The 20,863-nt window shown below is 39.4% G+C and overlaps 1 protein-coding gene across 2 annotated transcripts in view; it reads right to left on the bottom strand.

The window, feature by feature from the left end:
- Positions 1-20,863, bottom strand: part of PHF21B (PHD finger protein 21B) — a 166,923-nt gene that overhangs the window by 8,898 nt on the left and 137,162 nt on the right. For both annotated transcript variants that reach the window (XM_086610512.1, XM_086610513.1), the window contains 5 exons: positions 19,163-19,513; positions 17,252-17,374; positions 10,610-10,661; positions 4,666-4,742; positions 1,801-1,855 (listed from right to left, as the gene is read on the bottom strand). In XM_086610512.1, coding sequence (XP_086466638.1) covers positions 1,801-1,855; positions 4,666-4,742; positions 10,610-10,661; positions 17,252-17,374; positions 19,163-19,513 — 658 coding nt within the window. The remainder of the gene's footprint in view (positions 1-1,800; positions 1,856-4,665; positions 4,743-10,609; positions 10,662-17,251; positions 17,375-19,162; positions 19,514-20,863) is intronic.

Here is a 20,863-nt window from a genome sequence, read left to right as displayed (position 1 = left end):
CAACCTGGTGTAGTGGAGGGTGTCCCTGCCCATGGCAGGGGGGTTGGAACTAGATGATCTTTGAGGTCCCTTCCAACCCTAACCATTCTATGATTCTATGATTCTATAAGTTCAGCTTAAAACTGTCAGAACATGCAGAATCCTAAGGCAGATTCCGAATGCTGGAAAAAACAAAGATACAGGACTCAAAGAGGAATTAACAATTAAGGAGAGCGAGTACTGATTTCCAAGCGGCTCTGAGACAGTCGCATTGCCGGAGCTCTGTCACTTGCCTACTTCCTTGCAAATAAAATAGGAAACACACAGCAGAAAGAAGGTCAGAGACATCAAACTCTAAGTTAAACGAAATCCCCTGAGGGGCTAACAGCACAGCTTGCTAACATTGCCATTCTCTCTTGTTTTTTCCATGTGTGTACATGGGGAAAACAAGCATTACGATAAGACAAATAATAAATTATAATTTTAATTTTGAAGATAAAACTATGCCAGGAATAATGTTCTCTCCACTACGGCTCACATGAACATGGGCTCCTGCTAAGAGGCATGCCATCATAGCTGTTTACTGTGTAATAATCTCTCTTGTCCTCTGAGATCCTACGCATTAGAGGCAGACAGTAAGTAGGCCAACTGTCTGCATCTAGCACACAAAGTTTTGAAGGTAGAGTGAAGCATTGCTGCTTTTCCATTGGTGATCCTGGGGCGCAGGAACTCAAGGCAGGGCCAGAAAGGTGAAGCTCAAGCACTAAACATGACACCTGACAGGGGTATCAAGCAAACACTGACAAACTATCAAAACTTCATGTCTTAATTGAAATTACCCCAGTAAACGCTCTTAACACTGAAATAATGTTTGGCTTAGAAAAAGGCCTGTCTTCCCTTACCCCTAATGCATACAGTAGAGCCTAATTTATAAAGGCAACATGAGGGTAAGGACATAATCACATTTCTTTATTGGCTTTCTCTCCTCTTTTGAAATGCAACTCAAACTTTTTGCTTTCTCTCTTAAAATCCTACATGGGCCTCATCTGAAGAATTAAACTGTACTCAGTGTTCTCCTCGTTTCACCTCCCACCTCTGAACTCTTTGCCTTCTCCATATGTTGCACGTTTTTCCTGGAATGAGCTTCTTCACAAGAGCTAATCATCATCATCATCATCCCCAAATGGCTCCTCTAAGTTGTTCATTGTCAAAGCTTTTAACATGAAATTTTCAGCATCTGGAGTTCTTATAAATACAAGATTGGAAGGCATCTTCAAGGCCTCGAATCTAGATTTATGGCTCCAGCTTTCGGAGTCAGAAAAATTGTGTGTTTTATCTGTCATTGTTTTTAAAGCAAAAGGTAAATTTCTAACCCTTGAGGATAGACAGCAGTTTCTTAAAGCTGATGAAAAGAGGCAAGTGCCCAGAATAGTAATAAGTTTTTAATCCTAATTTTTCAATATATATTTTTAAGCACAATATATATTTTATATATATATATATATATTTAAGCACTTGGAGTTGGCAACACCGCCTTCTTCAATCAGTCCACTCACTGCATGATGTTTATGATACTAGAGATCAGATTTTCCAGTGATTGCAGAGACTTCGGATCCATTTCTCTGCAGTTTTGACCTTTAGCCTTATTCTTCAATTGTTTTCACAGGAGAACCATCTATTTTCACTGCACGCTAAAAAGTGCAGGGACCTTACACAAAGTAATGCCCTATGGTACCCTAGCAGTAATTCATAGGAAATCCTACTAATAAATATTTAACATGTCATTAGAATAGTAGTATATTCATTTTAAAATATGCTTACCTCTTGTTGAAAGGAACAAGGGGTTATTCAAATAATTTGATGCAAGGCGTTTCCGCTACAAGGGAAAAGAAACCAGCCACAGTGTCATTGAAAAGTGCTCTGGTTGTCTCTTACCATTTCGCATTAGCAAGCTCCATGAACTTCCCTCACACATAACCAGCTATCCAGAAGCCAGTTCTATGATGTAGAATATTCATTGCTAATCCCTGAGACAGTCATACAAACAGTTGCATTATTTACCTTTCTAACAATTCTTCATTAGAGCAATTTGATGTGCATTAGATTTTACTAACAAGAGAGAAATGCAAATTGCAAATTTTATTGATTGAGTTCCAGGATATGTTCCAGAGGTTGCTAAGAGCAAGGCAACAGCAACAGTAACTCCAAACCTACCAGATAAACAACATCCATAAAGGAAAAACTGCATAATAAATCGTTGCTGTGAGATGACATCTTTATTTGCTTATATAGAAATGGTGATGGACTTCCCACCTGCAGAAAAGCATCACTGCCTTCTGCAACACTTGCCTACAGTTTGTACGAACATATTTCTTTTGCAAGTTATGTACTAGGGCTTAAGCAAAATATTTCTCTTTCAGAAGTCAATGTGTACAACCTCTAGGAGCCGGCAGTGACTTCAATCTGCTGAGGTCACCAAAGACTTTCAAACTTACAAACCCAGACCACTGGAAACCTGACTGAGATGTTTAATTTAATGCAGCCCATCGCCCGCTTCTCAGATGGTAAAAGCTGTTGGTCAATGGCAAGCCGGGCTTCATTAGCAGTCTATATAACCCCTAATTGTTTCTCTGAGCCATCCAATACTTGTACAGCAGGACTAGAAACAGTACCATTTTCCTTCATTAGATGTTGTTAGACTCTGCTCAGAGGAAAATTTTTGCTAGTTTTTGCTAATAAATGATTTATTCTGTGGTGAGTAAACTGTTCTCTTATACACAGGTGCCTGCCAGTCTGTTAATGAATTTTGAATTGATGTTTCTTCCTTCAAAAAATATCCAGCCTGAAACTTAACCCTTTCCTATGGAAAAAAAAAAAAAAAAAAGCCACAGAGGGTGGGAAATGGTATCTCTTTTTTTATTTTTTTTTTTTTTAAGAAAAAAGCTTTGAAAAGAAAAAGCTCAACATTGAAGTGAAGACATAAGACCGTGATCACATTTCTGTAATCAAGGAAGTTAGCATCACCACTACAGATGCTGAGCTCCTGCCGTTTTGAGGGGCGTTGGCAAATAAAAAGTCTAATTTATATGCAATTTCAATTTAAACAATCATGAATTAAAGATCATTCAGTAGACTAACCGTAAATTAAACTGCACCAAAATGCCTGAAATGCCACAAAATACCTCAACTCACTGATTAGCAAATCAATCTGAGCAGCTAATTGATCAGAGAAAAACCATCTGCCTCCATTTTACTTGAACGGCATTCCCCATGGTCAGTACTTAATGACAACTCCTAATGAGGACACAGCTGATCAGCCACAGGACTCTTTCACAGACATTTCCTTCTGCATTCCATCTTTCACTTTCAGGATATGCTTTTGAGAATAGATATAACAAAAAGGATGAACTAGGGCGGCAGCGGATCTCCTCCATCACCTCCTCCATCCCTGCTCCAAGACAATTGAGTTTCTCACAAACACCGATCAGACTACAGCCATAAAACTCTGCTGCCAGTATTTTAATAAACTCATCAGGACAAAAAGGTCTAAGACACTACAAATTTAATCCTAGCAAGGCTAAGATTCCTACTGTGTTAAATACTGGACATACGGACATCAGTATTTGCTCTGAAGATGTTGTGAGAGAAAAGTTGAGTTCTGAAGAATTCAAGTGCCCTAGAGTATAAAAATCTCCAATACTTTCAAAAAAAAGAACAATCAAGTCACTAAGCAGCTTGACTACCGTGGTGGGTTTCTTCTTAGCCTCATCTGTCTGCTGTCTGCTCAGAAACACAGAAATCTGAAATGCTGGCATACCAAAAATTCTGCATCGCTTGTACCTAAATAAAGGAAAATCACTTTCCTTAGGCTTGAAGAACTCAGAACACAGAGAAACCTTGCTTAAATGGAGCGTTGGCTGCAAATCAGTTTCATTGCTGTAGGAAGCTCAAACAGTAACCCCAAACAGTGACGAAATTTTAAAGGTGGAATTTTACTATGCTGAATAAATGCATATATGTCAGTTCAGAAACAAAGAAAAAAAACATTTCAGAAAAAGTTAAGTCTATTCATACGCTGTTTTTAATTGCAAACCAGGTTTGCAATCCAGTATTACGCAGAACCAAATTTTGCTACTACCATAAATGTAACAGCGTAAGTGTAACAGACAACAGAGATTATACAGAGCATTTTATTTTTAATTATGCATTATTGTATTTATTATGCAGGCTTCCATACCCCCTGCAGAGCACACTGATTCTTAAACCAACACATCCCTTTTATGAATGTCACTAATGAAAAAAGCAAATTTCTCCATTTATTATTTGGCACATAGGAAAAGAGAAATAGCAATGCAAGTTTGAACATAATGCAGCACTTCTGTTCTTCAGTTCTGACCTAAAGGGACTGTCTGTGTGGGTGAAAGAGTAATTAGGTCTCACATTAATTTAGTCCTTTTGGCCTTTATTAAAACTAAGATGAATTCTAGTTTGAAGCAAGTGATGCTGTGGGGTGAAAACCTGTTGCTTAGCTACTGAGATGAGATCTTTTCCTTCTTTTCCACATCAATATCTCTTTACAAGTAAATGTGTGGTTCTGCATTCATATATACTTTTGTAATAAGAAGCACTTAAACTTTTTATTGACATGAAATAGAACTGTGGTAAAAAAAGTGAATGATAAAGTACCTCTGTTTCCAAGAGTCCACTGTAGGCTGGATTTGCTGTACTTCTTCTCTTTCTTTCCTGACGCTTGCTCTGGATTTCTGTAACCATGGAAAGAAACATGAATTGTGTTTTTCTCATTCATCAGGGAAAAATGTAGATCTAACTTGTTAAGCAAGACGCTCTTACCCTCAACCCCTTGGGCTTTGTGTTCAGTTTCAGTTTCTAAAGTATAATTGGGTTGCATCAGCATTGATATTTGCTGCAGTTCAAGGTTTGACATTAATAAGCTTTTCCAGTAAGATTCAGAACACAGGCATTTTTTATTTTTTCCCTCCTCCAAGGTGGACTTCTGCCGCCCTACAAGATTTTTATTATGATCCCTTCAGACACATATTCAGCAAGCAGCAACGGAGAGCTTTCAAAATACCATTAATGTCTGCTGTTAACAAAAATGAAGCATTTAAAGCAGTTAAGCCTTGTAATTTGTACCAGATGAAAGCGTAGAGATCTTTTTAAATTTAATTTGCATTACTTTTCCTCTGCGGAGGTTAGAAAAAGCACGGTCAGATTGGCATGGACAGATTCTAACTAGGGCGTGATGATTTACCCATCCAAAAATATACAAGTTCACAATCCTGAGCATGCAAAACGTTGTTATGAGCTGTACATGTATCTGTGTCACTGGAAACAGCAGCACCAAGACAGACACCTCGAATTGCAGTCCTGTTTGGAAAAGGGTGGGACGAACGGTAACACCTATTCAAGATGGTACTTGCTGAGAACTGCATTTAGCAACAATTCCTTACGTGCATACTTCTGTAAACACACACAGAAAGAGTGAGCGGATTCTTGGCCCGCTGAAATCTGCAGACTTAATGCTACTTTAATCTGAGCCAGGATTTCATTTCCGTCACAGGGAATTTCTTTTTCCAGCTCTTGACGTAAGTTCAGAATGGTGAGATTATTATAATCATCTATTTTAGAACCTACTTTTAATTTTGATAATAAAGCAAGAGCAGATCTACTTTAGCGAGAAGAGCCACCCAATATCCATACCGTGACATGAAATGTGCACGGCTGGGCTGATGCTCTGTTCCAAAATGTTTCCTACATCAATATTGTAAGGCGAAGTTGAGACTCTGTGCTGGAGGTGCCAGAGGGACGTTGTTAGTCTAAATGCCCCTGCAACTGGGATACCCTTGTTCTGTCCTGCTCAAAGTACATCTCAGAACAAAAGGAACTGGCAGGAGCACTAGCCCTTCAGCCCAGAGGACCAGGGGCACACAAACCAGAAACTCAGAACACTATCTGGTTCTGCAAGAAGGTCTGGCAACTTTCATCAATGTCTGAGCTACAGAGGTCTCAGAACATCCTCAGTGCCAGAAAATGGCCTTCAGGATATAGAGCACTATCTCCCATTTGCAATCCAACAGCAAGATACAGTCCAGTTTTCAGGATGTTTACGATACATGGGAATAGGACTGCCAACTAATAGTTCTGGTTTCCAGGCACCCTTTCCAAATGTTGGTCACTTCCCCACAGAGTAAAAGGGGCCACATACCTCTTAAAGTGTTGCCACAGTAAACGGTATTAGTATTGTCGGTCATGTCTTGGACGAGGTGTCCTTAGAGACAAGGACAACACTCTGCATGGATTTCATACTGCCCTCAGTTCCAAGATATTGATTTGGAAGTTTTCATTCATGAAGGACTATTGGCTAAGCCGCCACTTTTGGAGTGACAGATGTATCAGAAGGAAACCGGAGAGACAAGAAAAACAGAAGAGCAACTACTTGCATATTCTGGCTGGGTTTTCCCCTGGCACAAGAACATGTCACCTCTCACGCTCAGAAGGTGTCTTCTCCTAGGGCAATTCAAAGAGTATAGACAAGTCTGCATCCACAGTTTGACATGAGCTAGACATATGCTGCCATGTGACTGGGGGAGCTATACAGAATCTTACTACTAAGAAACGTGTGATCTGAGGCTGCACCGAGACGTGTGATAAACACCACGGCTGCAACCACTGCCAGCATCTTGTTAACATCCTCAGTGCTATACAGACTCCAGCCTGGAGGATCTTGTGTGGATAACAGTTCTGTCCCACTATGAAAGCATCTCCTATGAAATGCTCATCTCGCTATGCTGAAATCTCCATCCTGAAGCTTCCAAACCCTTTGGCATCCTCTGAAGGGAATTGGGCCTCAGCAGCAAGGTAAGTGCTAGACATGGATCCAGTAGCCTGCCACAGAGCCACCAGAAAAGAGATGGTTGTTCTTGTCAACAAGAACATGTTCTTGTCTCATGTTCTTGTCAGCATGTGTAAGTGGAATGCTCTCAAGGCCAAAAGGTGACAGAGATGTCACAAAAGAAGAATATTGTGCCTTGATGCTGGCAAAGAAATGGAGAAAGTGGACACTCACTGACTTTTTACTTTGGTCTCAAAACTGGAGCTGTGGTTCTTGCAGCCAGGCTCAGTAACCCATGCTACATGGTGAGCGAGCCTAGGGCTTGCAGAACCTCACCACCCTTGTGCCAGCATAGGGAAAAAGCTCGAGTTAGGGCAGCTCAGCATCACTTTTCACTGTCCCAGAAAAAGAAACAAAGAATTTAAGATGGCAGAGCTTTCTGTGTGCCAGGGTCCACAACTGGGGCGAGTGTCTTCACAAGACAACTGTGACAGATCTGTAGCTCTCTGACCTTTTGGGTCCCAGGTTTAAGGGAGAATTTCTTCAGTACATGCTCTCACCAAGGCAACAGAAATATTTGATGGAGTCTGAATCACACATGTGGCAGCTACCTGGACTGCAGTGTTGGAAGAGGCATTGCTATGGTACAGAGATAAAAGCTAGGTGGGGGGAAAAGTAATAGCAGTGGAAATAGATGGAAATAAAGGGAGAGAGAGAGAGAGAGAGAGAGAGAGTAATGAACTGAAACGGCTCTAGATGTACTCAACCCTATGAAGCCATCAGGGAGGGAGAGCACAATGTCAGCACTTTACTTATGGAAACTGTGAACAAAAAATATCCATGCTTGTGATACAAGGAGTATGTGCATCTAACAATGCATCTGTCAATAATCACACCAAGACAGAACAAAAGCACACACTGGAATACTATCTTTTGTTAGTTGTTACTTCTGCTAAAAAGTAGTTTGTACGTTTCAAAACAGGCCTTAATAAAGTAAAAATAAATAGTTTAACTGATCAAAACATTCCAGTAATCTTGATGGAAATATTTCAGGGTTTTTATTTTGCTATGGTAAAACAAGATATGCATTTTTAGAATGACCTGAACTAAAGAATTCTTTAAAAGCTTTGCTTTCTAGCTACTTACTTTTTTTTTTTTTACACAATGGTAATGCTAAAAGGTGTTCTAACAGCCTAGAGAAAGAGACTGAATATGTTACTACCACGCTCTGCATCACAGAATTGGGCTATCTTATTCCTTAGTTTATTAATTTAAAATATATAACTCAAACAGAAAAAAACCCTCTAAACTCTAATACATTTGACAGAGATTAATAAATTTGAAGATAGCTTTATGTTGCAGGCAAAGCTTCAGTGAGCTGCTGCCTTCATCAATAAATGCTCTGTATGGTCATTCTATGAGGCCCGTAATGACAATTTATCTTCAGTGAAAGCCGTACCTTGCCGAAAGTCAGCCAGTGGAAGAGGCTGCGTTCATTTACTGGTAAAGGCCTCACAAGATGCCTCACACTTGGGCTCTGCAGAGCAGAAAGAGCTCTTTTACCAGTAAGGGGAAAGCTGCTCCTCTGGACATTAGATGGCAAGGCTGCTAGGCTGATAGAGAAATCCATATAGAAGTGGATCACAGCCCTTCACCACAAAATTAATGAATAAATTAAGAAAAGCAGTAACGCTGTGAATTAATGACAGTGAGTGAATAAGCTTTTAATGACCCAATCTTGATACAGTTTAATTCCAAAAATGTGAAATTGAGAAATACATTAGAAGTACTAAAATAAACTGAACTGTGTAATGACCACTGCTTCCTGATAAAGAGCAATGGCTGATAACCATAAATATGACATAGCACTAAAATAATAACCTTTAGCATGTGAAAGCTATAAGGGTATTTTTGACAGCTGTAATCACCAATACTCATGAAGAAATACCCTTTCCATAGTAAATAGCTCTTGGTGCAAGCCATTCATTTAAAGCTAGTAGGAATATAAAAAGTGAATTTGTCTGAAATAATTGATTCTGCAGGATTAGTATTGTAGCAGTTACATTCAAAATGAGCGTCTCTGCACTTACTGTAGAACAAACAGAGCAGAGCAGTACTTGGCGTTTTGAACATAAGCATTAAATCCACACAAACAATTTATTAGTTCCAATAAAAACAAAGGGTAAAGAATAATTCAAAATTAAGTTCTGTTGTAAGCATAATTTGCACTTCAGCATAATTTCAAATGTTGTCCTATTTTCCTTAGACAAAGAAAACAAGAACCAGTCATCATTTGCACTTTTTGGATTATAAATCTTCCCCCAAAATTGCTGTAGCTTTTTAATTTCCATTTCAATCCGTTACCATTAAGGGATTAAAAAGGACGATGGCTTGAAGTTTCTTTAAACTGCTTTCAAATTCTCAGTCACTGGGACATTAAATGATTTTCTAAAATGCAGATTTAAAGAGGAAAGACACTGAAAAAGCAACAAGACCCACAGAAAACCTGCTGCATATATTGAGGAGACCTTACAATTAAGATGCTATTTTCTCCCTAATTCACAACCTCTTTTAAAACAAAGGAACAGAAGCACAGGGAATCTCACTAAAAAGAAATCAAGCTGCAAAATGGTCAATACCTCTTGAGTCAGCAAGGTATCTAAGCATGTGCTTAATTCTAAAGCATGTAAAACTTAAACTCAGTGCACTGGAAATTCCTAAGCCTTTTGCTGACGATGGTCCATGGGATGGGTGGCAAATGTCAATTATCATTAACATTTTTTGTGGTCAAGAATCATTGTCAGCTGGCACAGGTACCAGATTTGTTTTCCTTACACCAGTGGGACCACACCAATTTGTACTAGCTGAGCATGTAACTAAAACACATCAAGTTGTAGACTTTTTCTTAAAAAGAGCTGTATCTTCTCTGTCCATGAGAACTATCCCATTCTGCCAAGAAATCCCCAACTCATCTCACACCACTGGCAAATCTGCTGAACAAATCCTTTTCCCCCCTCTCATCTCTGTTTTCGGAAAGACAAAGCTGAGGCAAAGAAAGGTACAAATCTGCTAACTCTTGCAAGGTATTTTTGGAAGGTTTAAAAAGTAAAATGAACACTATACAATATTGCATTTAGTTTATGTGCAGTATTTGTTTGAACTCACATTCAAAAGCCTAGGAAGGCATGCTAGCAGCTTTCACACAAAAGCAGAATCAGACATGAAGTTTGTTTATTTTTTGGCTAAATTGGGGGAAACGGGGGAAGGAAGTCTTTGCGAGAGGTAGTTTTCTAATTTGCTTAAAATCCTATAAAACAAACACCAGATTTTCACTACTATTTTACGCATTATTCTGTGGAACTCTAGAGACGATAGATGATTAACTCAAGAAATCAAAGTCCACCTCACATGGAGAAGAAGGAGAGGGCACACTTGCTACAGACCTGGGTAAACATCTTTGACCCTTGCTGATTCTTCAACCAGATCAGTGCTGGTCAGAGTCTTTACAGACTTTTTGCTTCACTATCGTCCTCCAGTTGTTAACATCCTTTAAAGGACAATGATGACCGAGTGAGCCCAAATGCCACCTTATGCCAAGCCAGCTGCAGAGCCGGTTCCCATGCCGCTTGAAGTGTACAATGGGATGGGAGGTGAGGCTGAAAAGCACAATTCTGCATAGGTAACATCTCACCTGATCTTTTATTGCCCTTCTGAGGACAGCTAAGAGAAAATATTTCACTCAAAAACTGAACTGTAAAACAACATATACCATCTTACCTTCCAAATGTTCTGTTGTAACCAGTCCTAATGCTACCATGAAGGCAATTTTCTAGGGAAAAAATAAAGAAGAGTTAGATTTTCTATTACAACAATCATGGTAGAAGTGAGTAAATAAATAAATCTAGCATCGACAATATAAATCTGGTAAAGGTCTTTTAGAATTGTATCTTATTTGAATGCATAGTAATATGAAGAATTTTAATTGAAGATTTGCTTCAGATATGCCTGGTCAGTCACGTCCTACTTATTTGACTATATAAACTTTAGCAGCGCAGAGACATATGAAGCCAATGCTGTATAACTACTGATTTGATATGCATGATCAAAATTCAGTCAATTCATTCAATTCAATTTCATATCGCTAGCTGCTTTGTTACTCCACTCTTTAGAAAAGTAATTGTGTATTATTATTACTACCTGGACATGGTACTGCTTTTATTGGATGTGAGCAAGATGTATGAAGTAAAACAAGATATGATACACTTTCACTGGACTTTAGAACACTAAACAAGACATTTGAAGCATCCTAAAAGTCCCCTCACCCCAAAAAAGCTTTAAGAAATGTCTCTTCCGAAGTTACAAAAAGAATATCACATGTACGAGTTATGGAGAGGAACACTCATCAAGTATTTTCCCTCTATGAGGAGTAAACAAACATCTCCCAGTGACACTGTTGAGCTCACTTTGCAGTGAGGAATCTGATCTAAAATATTACTTAGAATTATTTTACACTATATACGCACAAACCACATCTGCATACTAACAAATCTCCTGATGCAGTAATAGATTCATAGATTCATAGATTTCTAGGTTGGAAAAGACCTTAGAGATCATCGAGTCCAACCATCCCTAATCCCCATTAAACCATACCGCTAAGTAGATCATCCACCCTATTCTTAAACACATCCAGGGATGGGGACTCAACCACCTCCCTGGGCAGCCTATTCCAGTGGCTGACAACCCTTTCAGAGAAGGGCAAGAACTGGAGCAGAGTCTAAATTTTCTGACAGTGATTTTTCATTGGGAAATTTTTCCTTGCAGAAGAAGTTTTGCTGAAGCTTTTATTCCATCTTTTTGATGGAAAACTGAAATTCTGCTGTGTTGTTCCAACCTCAAACTGAACTGAACTTCTTGAAGTCCCATCTGTGGTACTGGGGGGCCTCAGGGATCTCTTTCTCTCTCTGCTGTGCTCAACAATCATGTTGAATCATGTTACCCAAGCGGCATTTTCATGAGGTACAATTCCACAGGAGACAATCTGTCTACAAAACCCAAGCCATTAGGAAATCCAAGCAAGTAAGGCCCACAATCCAACTCTGATAAGGCATCAAAAGACCATAGGAAGATGCAATTATCATACTCACCCAATATAAAACGTGTAGGTTTAAGTCAAACTAAAATACAGCGTTTAAACGGTAGAAGGTCAAAACATTCTGTTTCAATCGAAGAAGTGTCAGGAGAACACGTTTCAACACTTCCAAGTCAAAATTGGTTTGACTTGTCTGTTTTGTGGAAAGTCTTTTCATTGTGAAGTTTTGTGAAAAAAACTTTTCATTTCAGTTTAGGATAAAATCAACTAGTAAGTCACCAGAACTACCATTCCCTTTGCAATTCTGACTTTCACACAGTGAAATTGTGAAAGCAAGCATACCCTTATTTTGTAGATGAAAAGATCTAGCTATGGGATAGATTCTTCAAAACTGAGGGTCAGGATTGGACATCTATATCCCTCTTACATATGTGAAAATATCTCTGTCAAAAAAGGTGAACTGACAACATCATATAACTGGAATACGTTCTTTCCACAATCTCCTAGTATGTAACTCTTCCTATAGATTAAAAAAATTGTCATGTAGTGTCTCATCACTGGCAATCTAGATTTATTCATGCTAGATTTCTGCCTTCCATAACAATGGTAATGACAAGCATATGTATTCATTTGCATGTCAGACCTTGACTCACTCCTTACATGTCTAAAACACAAGCTAGACACTGGGGGGGCTCCACACCTGAAGGGAAAGATGAGTATTTGATCTGAGATCCATTGAGCTTCACCTCATACCCACCACAAAGTAACTTTGTGGCAGGATACGTCTCAGTGCTCTCAGCAGAAGCAATAAGAACACTGAGATACAGAATCAGAAAGCTGGAAGGGTTGACATGTGACTGTATTTTCCCGATGGAGTGCTGAATGCCTGGACTACCCGAAGATTAAACTGTAGGGGGAGCATACATTTTCTGACATCTAAACTAAAATTATTTGAGGACTGAACTGCTCGCTAAACAACCTCCTCTCTTCATACTAAAATCATTTGAATACAAATCTAATTAAATGTAACGACAGCATACTTGCTTAACATAAGAAGTGCCTTCAAAAATGGACTTGATAATTATCTCACTATTAAACACAGGAAGGGCTGGCTTTTACAGATATTTGAAAGATGGTTTCTTTTTAAAGAATCCCAGTAGAAGCTGTATTCTTTTTAACAAGCATATTATATTAACAGCATATTTGTTTTTATGGCTTTTGCTATTTCACACTCATGTAGCTCATTGGATTCAACTCAAAATACTACTCCTGCTGCAAAGCTTTTCTTTGAAATACCACAGAGTATATTGTTTCTCCTCTGTGCTTGAATCCACAAAACTGAGGCTTCAGTTTCTCCAGGTTTTCAATTCAGGCCCAACACTAGCATTTAGTTCACAATTGCAATGTGCCTCTCTTGTCCTTCCTAGGTGGGATTAAAAACAGTTAGCTAAATAACCAGCATGTACAGCAGTTATTTTCTCTTTTAAATAAAAAACTGCTAGAACGTCCTGGAAAATGTTGCCAGAAATATAAACACTTACTAATACAAATTTTTTAAAAAGTAAAGCGTTTTGGGCAGAATTCTGGGGTTTTTTACGTGCTGTGTCCAGGATCCACTTCACGGTTTCCCAGCAGAATGACCAAGCCAGGAACAAAAGACAGTAATTGTCCTCAGCCTTTTCCGTTCATTCAGGTATGCTGAGTAACTGCATACAGGATTCCTGGCCACTGGTAAATCTGGTGACTTCTGGTTTATTTGTTTTAAATTTTCAATTTAATTTGTTAAATGCCAGTCTGTCACAACTAACATTTATGTAGAGCCATGTTGGAGTTCCTGCCTCAGTTTGGTACTTTGAAGATAAAGATGTGGAGAGATGTGCCTAGAGTGCTTGTTTTCTTTTTAAAAATGTCACGGTATCTTTGTTACTCTTTGCCTTAAATTTAATCATCTGTTTAAAAGCCATGAATGCTTTTAGAAATGCCTTTTCATGACGCAAAACAAAGATTTTTACAAAACCATTTCATTTTGTAATTACATGTTCTATTTATGTCATTACATGTATTTACACTAATTATGCTGTTAGTTCTAATTACACTAATTGCATAAATACATGATAATCAACTAAAGTTTACTTTCAAAGAACAAAAGAAATTAACTCTAGACCTACATATTTATGCTGTGAAACAAATCTATGATAAGAAAAGAACCATCATACTTAAGGGCATAGCTTCAGTATCCGACCCAGAAAATTGTGCTTGCCAAGACCCCCAGTGTACACAGTAGGAACAATGTTCTTGGTTACAAAAAAGGTAGTCAGGATACTCTAGGTAGCAATTTAATGAAAAGCTCATTAAATTTATGAATGCTATACCAAAAAGTGTCCCCAGTTCCATGGCTTCTTCCTGCATCTCTCTAGAAGATTTTTGCTAAATATTCTTTCTGGGGAGGCAAGTTACAGGCAAAAAAAAATAGATGGTTTCTCTAGCATTCCGTTTCTAAGCAGGATCTCCTGGCCTTTCTGCCCACAAGGTACTACACAACAAATAATCTTTTGGAAATACCTCCCTAAACAAAACAAGACCCTACAGACCCACCATTCAGTAGCAATGAAGATTCATATGAGGGTCAGATTTTAAACTTTGGAGAAGCGTACTTCTGCAGCACTTCTTCATAAGGCTGTGATATTCTAGGCTAAAAGCCACTATTTATCCTTAACACTTAACACTATAGTTTGACTATATGAACCTCTTAAAGTGGTAAAACGAATGACCACCCACATGCACCAAGTAATACTACAAATTTATGTTGTAATTGTTACTGATACTTAGAATTTTTGGTAATTAACGTTCGATCAATAGTTTTAATTATAAACTAGTTAGTAGTTGATTTTAATAATATAGAAGTATAAGAAATCTTTTAATGAAAAGTATGCTCGTATAGTAAACACATGCTGCTATGAAACTGCTGCTATGGAACTCCTTTATAGTCCTGTACCAGGACCAAAGGGATCAGTCAGAATCATCTAGTAAGAACATGTAGTAACATGTAGTACAAAGCACAAGTTGATTTGTAAATTGATTTATGGTACCTATATAGAACTAGAGGAATGCATGTAGCTATCAAGGTCTAGATTAATGAAGATGGGGAAAGCCAACCATAACGGTTTCGTAATGGTCTATGGGTACCTGCCAGAAACCGTGAACTTAAGCAAAAGGTAATTCCGGCAGGGGGAGATCACGACCACCGAATCACAGACCACCTACCTATATTGCACCCCAGACTCATTTCTAGATGATTCTAACTTTGATTGCGTAGAATCGGAAATGGGAGGAGAATATGCTAATGATTTTCGGGAATTTATGCATGAATACCTAATGAATATGCATATGTGAGCTCTATATAAGAAGTTTGATTTCGGTGCAAGGGGCGCACGTTAGGAGGAGATATCCCCCGTGCACCTGGCGCCGTAATAAAGAAGTGTCTGCTGATCTACATCCCATTGGTGTTGATAAGTTTCTTATTCCGGATTTTCGGTAACAGTTTTGGCGACCCAGGTGGGACCTTGCTGAAGGAGACCGGAGGAGTCGGGGACCTGATCGGTTCCAGCCGGCACCGAGGATTTCTCGGGGACACCCATCGATCCCCGATCCATAAGGTTCTTCGCGACGTCCCCCGGATTTTGGGTAAGACACTTCTTTCTTTTGTTTCAAACAAGTGGGTTTGAGTCCCACCGTTGTGAGTGGGTTTGAGTCCCACCACATAGAGGGGGTTCGAGTCCCGCCTCTGGAAACTGGGTTCCAGTCCCACTGCGAGTGGGTTCGAGTCCCCTCGCTGTAGCCTGCCTGTCAGCTGCGGCGAAAGCTGCGCAGGGTTGGGCAGAGGATCCTCATGGAGTGGAAGCCTGGGCGTCTGCCGTAAGTCATAAGCGAAAGCTATTGCAGGGTTGGACATAGTGGAGACTTGGAACCTATATGCTAGCTATAGTGTTCTATAAGTTGTGCCTCTAACGTAAGTTAGAAGTTTTCTTGTGTGCTATGCTGTGGAACCGTTTATCTTGACCGAGTACTAAGGTGCCGAGTTTGTGTTTATTGTGTTACATACTTGTACTCAAGGTAATAAATTACAGAACTGTGTGAGTGTGACCATGAGAGAGAGATGTGCAGTTAAGCACGAAGTGAGTGCGGGGTTTGGATTTGTGGCTCTGCTATCCCGTAAGGGGTGCAGTCGAAGAAAAACAGTGTGACAGATTTGAGTGATTATATATTGTATTAACAGTTATATCATGGCATCTAAGTTAACTCATTTGTTTAGAAGTAAAAGTATGAGTAATTTGGCTGCAAATGACAAAATACCGAAAACATCTCCGTTAGGATGCTTATTAGCACGTTAGGAGGAGATATCCCCCGTGCACCCGGCGCCGTAATAAAGAAGTGTCTGCTTATCTACATCCCATTGGTGTTGATAAGTTTCTTATTCCGGATTTTCGGTAACATAATGATCCTCTTAAATCTACAGTTTCAGGGATGCTTTCTTGCTACGCATTTATTAGACTAGTAAGGTTAAGATTTCACATGAACATTTCCACAATAGAAGTAGATTCAGTTTGTACAACTTCTCAAATTGCCTCACAAGTAGACACAATTTAATGTGCATACATCTAGACAAAAACCAAAATGCCTGTTAAAGAGAGACCCCATTTCTAAAAGGTCTTGTGATTTATACTTTTAGTTTACATTGCAAATACAGCTCATGAAAGAGATTTAATCTTATAACCTGCCTTCTACTCTCTTACTCAATTTGAACGATTTTAATGTATTTCAGACTAGAAAGAATCTGTGTACATATGGGAAGACATGTATACAGCAAATGCAAGAAACTATATTGTTAAATACAACCTAAAAATTGTAAAATTCATTACAAAGAAGATGTAAAAGCTCAGCTTACAAAAGAAATGTTAATTCAACCTCATACACAGTCTGTAAACCCAACATTATATATTTGATGACTCAGAAAATATCTTAAGCTTCTATACACCTTTCACAAGAAATATAGCTATACCCATGCAAGGTGCCTAGTTTATTACGAGACCTACAATTCTTACATTTAGGGACACTGGAAGGTTTGAATGATGCAAACCAAATGTGTTAGAGCACTTCACTGGTAGGGAAATCACCCCGATTGCAGTGATTGGGTAGAGAGATGAACAACTGGCAGAACCATAAGCACAAATGCAGTGATTACAGATGCACACAGAAAAATGTTTAGAAATAGTCCCCATAACTTAACCATACTGTAGATCACTTATTAAAAAAAAAAAAAAAAAAATCACCTCTGGATTTTCCTCCTTTTTCTTTTTGGTAGCAGGGGGTCCCTGAGCTGACTCTTCAGGAGGCTTCTTTGTCTCCACTTTACTTTCTGTCTGGGTTTGGACTTGAGGCTGAATAATGATAACCTAAAAGACAGTGTACAAATAAAAGAAGAGAATTCACTGTATGAAATCACTGGATTTTTCTGCCTGAAACCTTTGATTCTTTGAACAGTTACTTGATAGCTCTACAGACAACAGACGCAAGTCACAAGCACCAAAAATATAAAAAAAATGGATACCTAGGTTAGGCTTCTAAATCCATACTTAAGTTTCTGAAAATTATTTTTTTATAGGTGCATTATAAACCTACTGCAGCCTAATCAAGCCACTTCAGTGTCTCTGAAAATCAGGACACTTTTTATTTAGAGGACTTCTGAAGCTGACTCAGCAGCCTAGCTTTAGCACTTGTGTTGTCAGTATTTTAAGGTCTTGTCTTTTGATTTTATTTTGCATACAGGTAGAAGAGATGGAATTACCACACATTCAAAACCACAGTCTGATCTCAGTCATACCAGTGTTATTTCAGAGTAAGTACACAGGGATGGGAAGGAAGATATTCCTCAGTACTACTCATGCAACTGAGATCAGAGCTCATTCCTCAGCATTTACAGATTATGAGCAGTGGATATCCAGTTTTGCATAAATGAAATAAACTATATGTGTTTTAAATGAAAATGAATTCTTGTTTAGAACTTATGGGAATTACTACACAGATCTCTCATACATGAATGTATGTTAATATATCCAGCTGCTCGAATTGGAATTACCACATGAAGATACACACGGTGCAGATAACATTGTCTCAGAAGCTATTAAATTAAAAGGAATGAAGGATAATTTCTGACCATAGAACTACACATGTGACTTTATAACCACAATCAAAGCTTCAAGAAGGACTATGGAAGGCCTTCCTAAACTCGCCTTCTTGATGAACGTTATTGGATTTGAACACTTTTCCATCTATTTCATAGCTAACTTTCAATTAATGTTATTTAATTGTTAGATACTTTATCTCAACCCAGTCACTCCAGAAGATTCTAGAGCATAAAAAGGGATGGTTTTCTTAACCAACAGACAGTTTAAGTAGGAGAAAAATAAATTATGTTAGAGATATAGGAAAGAGATGCTTGCTTTTATTTACCTCAAAAGCCATCCTACATCCTGTATTCTTTTTTAGCACTGTGTGAGAACCTGTGCTGCCAACAAGACCCAAAGTAGCAGGATCCCAGTAGCAAATTACAACAAATGGCTGCTAGGTACATTGGCAGCCTTTATTGAATCTGTTTCTGGTGTAAGAGTGGTGAAGTTCTTGCATTTCAAAGCTGAAAAGCAGTATAAAGAGGAAACAAGTAATTCATAACACGTTTTTTTTCCTACTGATTCATCTGCTGATCAGTTTTGAAACCCTGAGCTCTCATTTCATTTGGTCTTCCCCTGAAAGCGTAGAAGGGAATGCCTGATTATTTGATACGCTCCCCTGGGGTCAGTCGATATAACTAATATCACTGTATAATTGAAGAGGGAGTCCATAGGAAATTTGAGCCTGCACAGAATTCAGGGATATTACTAGAGAGGATTGGTTTAAGGAAATGGAAGATCATATGGTCCCATTAATGTCAGGCTACATCATGCTGCATTTTGTTCCTCCTACAAAATATGCATGTACACACATAAATGTCTACTAGCGCCCATGTGTCCCCTTAAGAATTTTCTCATTGCTTTCTGATTATTTTCTTCAAAAGGAACCACTGACATCACCCTGCACAGGGCTGTGCACTCCCAGAGGAATATTCTGCTTACATCTGCAATGTAATTCCTGTGTTTGATAACCAAAAAAAAAAAAAACACCACGCTGGGAAAAGCAGCACCTACCTTGTTGTCGGCACTAATGAGGAGCGGTTGCACTTTAATGCTATCCTTGACCACGGAGACAGTCGCGCTGGTGCTGATAGGAGTTGCATTGTTGGGAGAGGTGGAAATGATGGCGTACGCCACACCTGCACTGCTCAGAGGTGATGAAATAGCTGTGGACTCGGTGACACTTTGTGACTGGCTGTTAGGCGTCTGTACATGGCTGACGGTGTTATTGGCAGTCGGGAGGGCAGGGCTGGGGTTTTTGATGCTGACTACGGTTGCCTTCTGGAAGGTAGGAGGCTGCTTGGAAGGTTGGTCTCTGCACGGGGAGATAGGGAGGCTGTCTGGAATCAGGGTCTTTGGCCTAACCTACAAACAGAGAGTTGGACATTATTAGGCACAGCCTCACACTGTAATGAACAAACACCGCGTACACGCGCTCTCCCAGTAGAATCTCTAATTGCATTAACCGTGGAACAGGAGCATCTAGAAAAACATAACGTAGCAACTCGAAGTAGCCAGGCATTCGTTTACTTGTAGATATATTCCCAGCACTCTTCAGTTGAGTCATTTTGGAGTCCTTAACTCATTGCAATGCTGAACAAGAAGGGAGGAAAAAGTCAATTCCTCACTTTTATTAGCACGCATCCATACAAATGCTACTCAAGTCACATCCAGTTCTCAAGTAGGGATGTTTAAGCCAAAGCCTTTGCAAAGAATGGAAACCCCAGATGCAGTAATTTCCTGTTCTGAAGGACACAACACTCTTGCTGTGAACTAAGGAGTGGGAACTGAATCATTATGGGAGTTGTGGGAAAGCATTTACAGGAACGGTAAGCATATGCGTTTATACTGGTGGATCTGTGAATGCAGATCCTCGCATTTTTACGATGTGCCATGTCTAATGGAGAGAAGATCAATCATGCAATCACTCAGCCCACTAAAAAAAAAAAAAGAGAGAGGAAGAGAAGAAACCCACAACCATCAAACTTCCTATTTTGTTGCTGTAAGCAAAGAGCTAATTTGCAGCTGCGGGTGGATGCAGGAGGAACTTCCATGGATGGATGGGGAAAGTGTTTGCCAAGATTTGTGAAGGCAGCAGCTTTACCCAGAGCCATGAATGATAGCTGTGAACAATTGTTTTCAGCTAATGCGATGTGTTTCCAGTGGGGTAATTAACGTCACCCTGTCAACATGGCTCTGCCTTAACAACATGTTAAGTACAGTTCCAGGATTGAAAATAAATAATTTAAACTGCTTCACATGAAGTTAACTTCACTCCCAGCTTATTCGTTAACACGGCCAGATAAAACAGTCGGTTCCCTCTGTGCTTATTTCATCCTGTCACTTCTCGCACCTTCCATACTGTGAAACAAAATGACAAGTTGTAACAGACAGACATGGGAAACAGCTGCCTGTGTCACTGCACTGTAGTCTACAGGAGCCCTTCCAATGACGCCGACTTCAATCTTGAGCCTAAGTACGCAATTTAATGAAAGCGCTGGGATGTACTGATGTGCAGAAAATCATCTCCCAAGGCTGGCCGTCATCCTCTGTCGCGTCAAGGAGGGGCCGTGCTCGCTTGTCCCCGCAGTGAGTATTAAGCGCAGCAACACACGTATGGTGAGCTCTCCGTGTTCTGGTAACTCGGCCCTCAATTGCCAACAGGATCCTAACGCCTACGAGCAGTGCAAACGCCTATTAGAGGCGCAGTCCTGC

Source organism: Tauraco erythrolophus, chromosome 4 (genome assembly GCF_009769465.1).
Source record: "Tauraco erythrolophus isolate bTauEry1 chromosome 4, bTauEry1.pri, whole genome shotgun sequence".
Lineage (NCBI taxonomy): Eukaryota > Metazoa > Chordata > Aves > Musophagiformes > Musophagidae > Tauraco > Tauraco erythrolophus.
The sequence above is the reverse complement of the archived record's forward strand: the minus strand, read 5'-3'. Positions and strand labels throughout refer to the sequence as shown.